The sequence below is a fragment of the Phalaenopsis equestris genome, unplaced genomic scaffold (assembly GCF_001263595.1).
Source record: "Phalaenopsis equestris unplaced genomic scaffold, ASM126359v1 Scaffold000297, whole genome shotgun sequence".
Lineage (NCBI taxonomy): Eukaryota > Viridiplantae > Streptophyta > Magnoliopsida > Asparagales > Orchidaceae > Phalaenopsis > Phalaenopsis equestris.
The window spans coordinates 2,140,805-2,147,660 of record NW_018164739.1 but is presented as its reverse complement, the minus strand read 5'-3'; the positions used below and the strand labels follow the sequence as shown (position 1 = coordinate 2,147,660).

The following is a 6,856-nucleotide window of genomic DNA, read 5'->3' as shown; positions in this document are numbered from 1 at the left end:
GATTGACCAAATATTTTCCTATTTCTGTTGGATTACATCAGGGATCGACTTAAAGTACATATCTTTTTGCTTTAGTTATGGATGGCCTTACTGGACATCTACAGGAGTATGTATCTTGGTGTATGCTTTTTGCTGATGATATCCTTCTCGTGGATAAAACGAGAGAAAAATGGAGTCTAAAGGCCTTCGTTTAAGTAGAACTAAAACTGAATACATGGAATGTAATTTTAGTAGTAATAGCTCTAGTGACAGAAGTGTGACTTTGGGTGATCAAATTATTAAAAGGTGTGAACGATTTAGATACCTTGGGTCTGTTGTTCAAAGCGATGGTGACATAGATGGGGATGTTAATAGTAGAATTCAAGTTGATTGGTTGAAGCGGAGGAATGTTTTGGGTCTTCTATGTGATAGAAAAATATCGCCTAGACTGAAAGGAAAATTTTATAAGACGGTGGTGAGATCTGCAATGCTCTATGGCGCTGAATGTTGGCCTTTAAAAGAGAAGCATAATAATAAGTTAAGTGTTGCCGAGATGAGAATGATTAGGTGGATGAGTGACTTTACACTTAAACAAAATAAGAAATGAATATATTTGCCCGTGATAGGGTTGGTGTAGCTTCTGTGACAGACAAAATTAGAGAAATCCGTCTTTGATGGTTTGGTCACAGTCGACCATCTCCATCTGATGACCCGATTAGGAGAGTAGATATTTTAGATTCGACTTGTGTTAAGAAAGGCAGAGGTACACCTAGGAAGACTTGGGCTTATTGTATTAACAATGATCTTAATTTACTAGAACTAAATGAAAATATGACACTAAATAGGACGCAATGGAGAAAAAGGAATCATGTAGCCGACCCCACGTAGTGGGATTAAGGCTTTGTTGTTGTTGTGGTGTGAATCACAATGACTAAATAAACACTTTTCAAACCTTTTTAGGAACTTTCGAATGGAAAAATGCAATTGTTCAATTTTTTTAGAAAAATTTGAGAATTACCTATTAATTAGAGTGGCATGAAAGACCTAATATGAAACTGTGAGAAACAAGAAGTTACATTTCCTTTAATTCCTTCAATCTAAACACACCCTAAGATAACTAAAAGTATGTTGAAGAAAGAAGAACTACCTTGCTCCGAATACCATTCAGGAAGTAATTTCTCTCCACCGCTCCCAACACATACATGAAAACCAGGCAATCTTGCAGCACCTAAAAGCAAAAGACACCTTCTTTATCAGAAAGAAAATCTTCCTCGCTCAAAAACAATTTTTTACAGAAATCACAAGTTATAAAGGAAAATTACACCACCAATACAACTAATTAATTCATCATAGAAATTTCAAATTATGCCTTGTTTTGAATAGCATAATATACGAAAAATTCATGCTCAGCTGATGTAAATTTAAGCTAAGGAATTACCAAGACAGAGCATGCCGTTTAGGTTGGGTGGGGATTTGGGTCGCTTCAACTTTTGATTAAATAAGAAGCACAAAAAACCAATATTTAAAATCACTTATCAAATACAAACCTTGTGGGAATAGGTATGCCTTGCTAAGTGCTGGTCTCTCATAAGGAGCAACCTGAGGAAAAAAAAGGTACATTATATTAGGAAGTATGCTAAAAGTCAACAGAAAACGTAGAAGAGAAAGTAGTAAAATTTTCAGTTGAAGTTGTAAGAAGAACTAGATCATTTTGATTTACTAAAATTTCAAACCCTACCACATCAAAACAAAGTTATCAAAGCACAATGCAATGCACAAACAGAATCTTGCTGTAAATTGTAAATTAAGCATTCAATTAATTGAAGCACCTATACCACAAGAAACATTGCATGGTATTAAACTATTTAGTAACCATCATACAAATCAAATTTATAAATGATCTATGCCATTTAAGTCAAATATTAATAATAAAACTAGCAAGCAAGAACTCATGCATGCAATGCGCTGAGCAATACATGATATTATCCCATTAACCATTTTCAACTGGGAGGGAGTGCACATCACTCGCTCAGTGGTGACAAAATAAGCGATTTGTTACTTTGACTGGGATTATTATGTGGTTTAATAAATGTGTTGAGTAGATTGATAAGTCTTTGTGAGTTAATTAATTCATAGGTATTTTATGGCTATTATAACTTGACAGCAAGTTTATAAATCTAGGGATTGCTTGTATATACAAATCATTCCTACTAATAAAATCTACACAAGTGGAAATACTAAAAACATCATTTTATTTGCAAATGAGTAAACTTTATTGTTAACTCACCAAATAGAATGAAATTATCTCAAACTGAAATAAATTCCACAGGTGATTGGGGGACTTGAAATGATAACCTAAAATGATGGGTTTTGTATAATCAAGGATAGCAAGAAATATTGACAACAATGGCATCCTCACTCATTCACAGAAAAATTCAGTAATTAATCATTGGTCATAATTAACAACCTCACCACAGTGTAAATAAAAGATGCCATTCCATAACAGTTATAAGAACGCAATTCTAGAATTAAGGGACAACAAAAAAGCACAACTAAAGGTACAGGTTAGACCTAGAAACTCATACCCCCTCTTTCGAGATGATCGCCAACTTTCCCGGACCGACGCCAAGCTTTGCAAATTCCCTAGCAGCATATCCCTGGAAATATTACATACCAAAACATTAGCTAGACGAAGCAAAGGACTAGGTCAACGAAATCCTTCCAGTGCAGTAAATTAGTAAGAAAAATATAGCAGCAACAAGAGAATAATCCTAAAATCTTAAAACCTGCGATCTCATCCATCATATAGTAACTTTACAATCAGAATTCAATCACAATCGATCGATTGAAATTTTAAAAAAAAAATCATTGAGAAAATGGGGGAAAAGGTAGATCAAACACACCGCTGCTACTCCTCCTCCGAGGATCAAATACTTGTAGTGGAGCCCTGCCATTGATCGATGAGAACAGAAGAAATCCTCTCAGCGAAAGGCAGCAGAATCTAACAGCGTTAAGTCTATTTTAATACTGTAAAAAACTAAGTCGGAGAAGAAATTAGCGAGTCAGCGACTCCATGAGCTCAGTCGCTCAGGTGTGGACACGGCAGGATACCACGGGGCCACGTCCACGTGGCCGCGCGAATGCCGTTCATCGATTCTGATTGTGCCGTGGCCACAGATGCAGTGGTGGGAGAAGTGATTCTTAGACCGCACTTTACTTGCTTCGAACCGAGACGGGAATCCTCGCCGAATGCACGCTGTCTGAACACGAATTCAAACGCAGGCTGAGGAATTTGGTTCAGGAACGTAATTGTGCCCCGCAATAAATACATAGATTCACTTTTCCCTTAAATTATGAAACATGAAATTACAAACTTGATATCATAATTGATACACCACCAACAGATTTTTATCATTTGACACGAATTTCGAAGCATAACACAGATATCGAAGCAAACCACGTAGGTGAGTTGGTCAACTAAGCTGAAGTGGGGAGCTGCAATAGCGTCAGGGACTCACTAAGGCCGCAATTGGAGGCTTTTTGAGCAAATAAGCCGCATAGGTCGTAGTCGATAACATATGTCGTAGTGAGGAGTTGCAGCATTAGTAGACCGCGAAGGCCATATTTGGTGATACAATATTAATCGATTGAAACAGAGACATCACTTGTTAATATACGATGTAGGAAGAGAATTTCAAGAGTTCGGAGAAAGTTATTGTATTCTAAATATGATAATTTTAAGTATTTATTATAGAGAGTCGGTAGATCTTCGATATAATGTTATTTGTTACCTTATATTATCAGTAAGTCATTTCATTATATTCAGGGCATGTCATTACACTATATTATGAGTGCATTGTTACAATATATTTGATGTGTGTTGTTACATTGTATTTCAGGTGATCGTAATACCATATTCTGGGTGAATTGTTGCATTGTATTTGTAGTGTTGCATTACACCATATTTGTGGTGCTTAGCTACACCACAGGGTTTACCAACAATGATAAGCAGGGGGTGGCCGGCGGCGACCAATGAGGGTGGTCTGCACTTACAGATGGTGAAAGTTATCAAATGGTCTTCAAATCTAGAACGACTCGCGAATTACACTCCTCCTCCAAGTCTACGGTTTAGGCCTCCGCCCCTCTTCTTGAAGTGAGTTGGGCTCTATTTATAGATTAGTATCATCCTCTGTAAATACTGCAAGAATCCAGACCACTTCATCAGACGACCCAAAATAATTCTCTTGATAAGATGATGTTTTACTGTCATTTAAGTGTTTAAATAATATTAAAATTGAGCAAACTTCGGCTAGTTAGATTTGTATCATTAACATGCTCGATTTGACTATAAATTCGTCAAATTTAAAGTTCATTTGACCTTCGAATTAAGCACCCAAAACTTCTCAAAATGCTTTAACAACTCGATGTGTGCTTGATTTGATTCGAATAAGATCAATTTTAGTGTCATTGGTTTTGTCTCGTTGAGCCGATCAATTTGATTGTAAGTTTGTTGAAATTGAGGTTACGAATGATTTAAATTTTGAATCAAAATATCTATAATTTCAAAAATATTTTGGGCTACATTCCCAATGTCTCCGTTTCCTGCCAAATAATAGATTTATTGATGATGATCCCTTAACACATGTAAAAACGAATTGGGCTACATTTAGTGACCGACGACAGCAATTTGTGTTTCAATGTAAAATGCCATTAAAAATAAATGTTTAGCAAGTTTATCATCTATTTAATTAATATATTTTCTTAAAAATAATATTTAAATTTTGAAATTGAATCTCATCAATGTTAAATTCATATTTTCCTTAATTTAGAAGGAAAGAAAATAAGTGCGAAGAGAAAAATAAAAAGATATGAGAATTTTTATCATAGAGAGCTTAAAATTAAAGAGACCCCACCAAATTGTCGTACTTAGAGCTCCTTTTATGGAAAAAATATTCCGGCGGGCGACATAGCCGTTGGTGGTTGGTCGTCCGGACGTGCGGTGAACAGGTGTAATATTTTCCCTATTTCATGACTCTTTAAACTGAGGTTGAAACTACAAGTGTTATAGGAAAAGCTATGTGATGAGATACAAATAAAAATAAGTCAGAGTTGTTATAAAATATTGTATGTGTCTACTTTAAGAGCTCAAATTTATAGTGTTAAAGAGCTAGGAGGGAGTTGTGATTTTTATGCATGACTTTCCAAACAGTTCTTATGAGCATGGACAATTGAGTTCACAATGAGTTTATCCAATTTGCCTCAAACTTAGCTGGGGAGTCTAGCTTGAACTCAATTAACAAATTGGTGGCTTTAGGCAAGGGCGGAATTAGATTATATCCGCTGAAATTTCTAATTTCTTTATGTAAATAATAAATTTTATTATTTTTTGCTTATATCCCCCACCATATAATTTTTTTTACGCAATACTTAAAAATTCATTTTGTGATTATATATATGATATTGCGTGCCCCGGCCTGTTGGTTGACATCCACGGTATAAGACCCCTCCAGTCGGAGGTTCGAACCCCCTCTGGCACAGTTAACTGTAAATATGTTGTACTCGAATTGTTTGACACATTAGAGACAGCTGAAGGATCCGTTCCATCTTAATAAATATATAGTAGTTAATTGAGACATAGGAGGTGAGGGATGAACTGACCTGGGGTAAATATGTGATTTTTTGAAGTTAATTATTCATTAATATGGCTTTAAGATCCTACTGTAAATAGATATTTTTTCTGGACCATCTGATCTAAATCCTGACGGTCCTCGTTCTCCCATTTAATATTTTTCTGCACTAATCAAAATCAAAGCAAAATAACCGAATCAAACTATTATTTGGCCTGATGCCGATGTGCATAACACAATTAAATGAAATAATTTACAATTATTTCCATTACTTGGGACTAAAAGTTTGAATAAAAAAATATAAATATAATTACTTTCATAGAATGAATAATTAATTCATAATTTTCTAAATTTAAGAAAATCATAAATTATGCAATTCCCTTTAAAAAATTAGGATAAATATTTTAGTTTTCCTTCTTGAAAATTTGGACGAATAAGCTAATATTTTAATTAATTTAGGTACACTTTGAAATTATTGAACTTGAAATGCTCGGTATAACTCGCCTAGATTAATTTTGAAAATTTATTAGTTAATGGATAAAAATTAGGTTCATTTACATGCATACCACGCAATTCTTACATATTTACATATCGTTTCATTTTTACATTAACAAATGAAATAAACCTTTTCATGCATAGATAAAATTGCATAAATGTAAAAATTTAAGTTTGCATACCACCCAATTCTTATGTATTTACATATCTAACACCTAAGGTTTGATTTTTTACATTTTCATACATCGATAAGGTGGCATAAATGTAAAAATTAATTGATTTTTAGATGTTACAAATGTAAATACATGAGAATTGGGTTTTACTCCCTAATTTTTTCAGCTAGTTTTTGTCATCAACTGTTCATGGTTTTAGCTTTGTGATTTTTCAAAATATATATTATAGTTTAACACTACTGAACCATTTTATCACATTACAAGTCGAAAATGCAATTTTTTTGAAGGTCATTTGGTACTTAAAATGCAACCTATATACTCAAAATTTAACACAATACATATAAGATCTAAAATATGTAATTTAAAGTAAATTGTGTATCTCATGGGGTGTTTGGCAGCAGAACTTGAGCAGAACTTGCGCTTTATTTAACGTAAATCCAGCCAAACAGACTTTAGTTTAGGAAGAAAACCACATAAGTGGATTTATGCCAAACATGATAAACAAATTTGATAGATTTAACCATTAATGGAATCAATCATTATTTTATATTTACAGCATTTGGATTTGATAAATCCTGATAT

General features: G+C 34.0%; 1 protein-coding gene across 1 annotated transcript in view; it reads right to left on the bottom strand.

Annotated features, from left to right (window-relative positions):
- Positions 1–2,973, bottom strand: part of LOC110025406 (monodehydroascorbate reductase-like) — an 8,698-nt gene extending 5,725 nt beyond the window's left edge. Inside the window, exons 1-4 of the mRNA XM_020725864.1 lie at positions 2,883–2,973; positions 2,565–2,636; positions 1,527–1,578; positions 1,127–1,207 (exon numbers count right to left, since the gene is read on the bottom strand). Coding sequence (XP_020581523.1) covers positions 1,127–1,207; positions 1,527–1,578; positions 2,565–2,636; positions 2,883–2,933 — 256 coding nt within the window. The 5' untranslated portion in view covers positions 2,934–2,973. The remainder of the gene's footprint in view (positions 1–1,126; positions 1,208–1,526; positions 1,579–2,564; positions 2,637–2,882) is intronic.
- Positions 2,974–6,856: the final 3,883 nt, after the last annotated feature.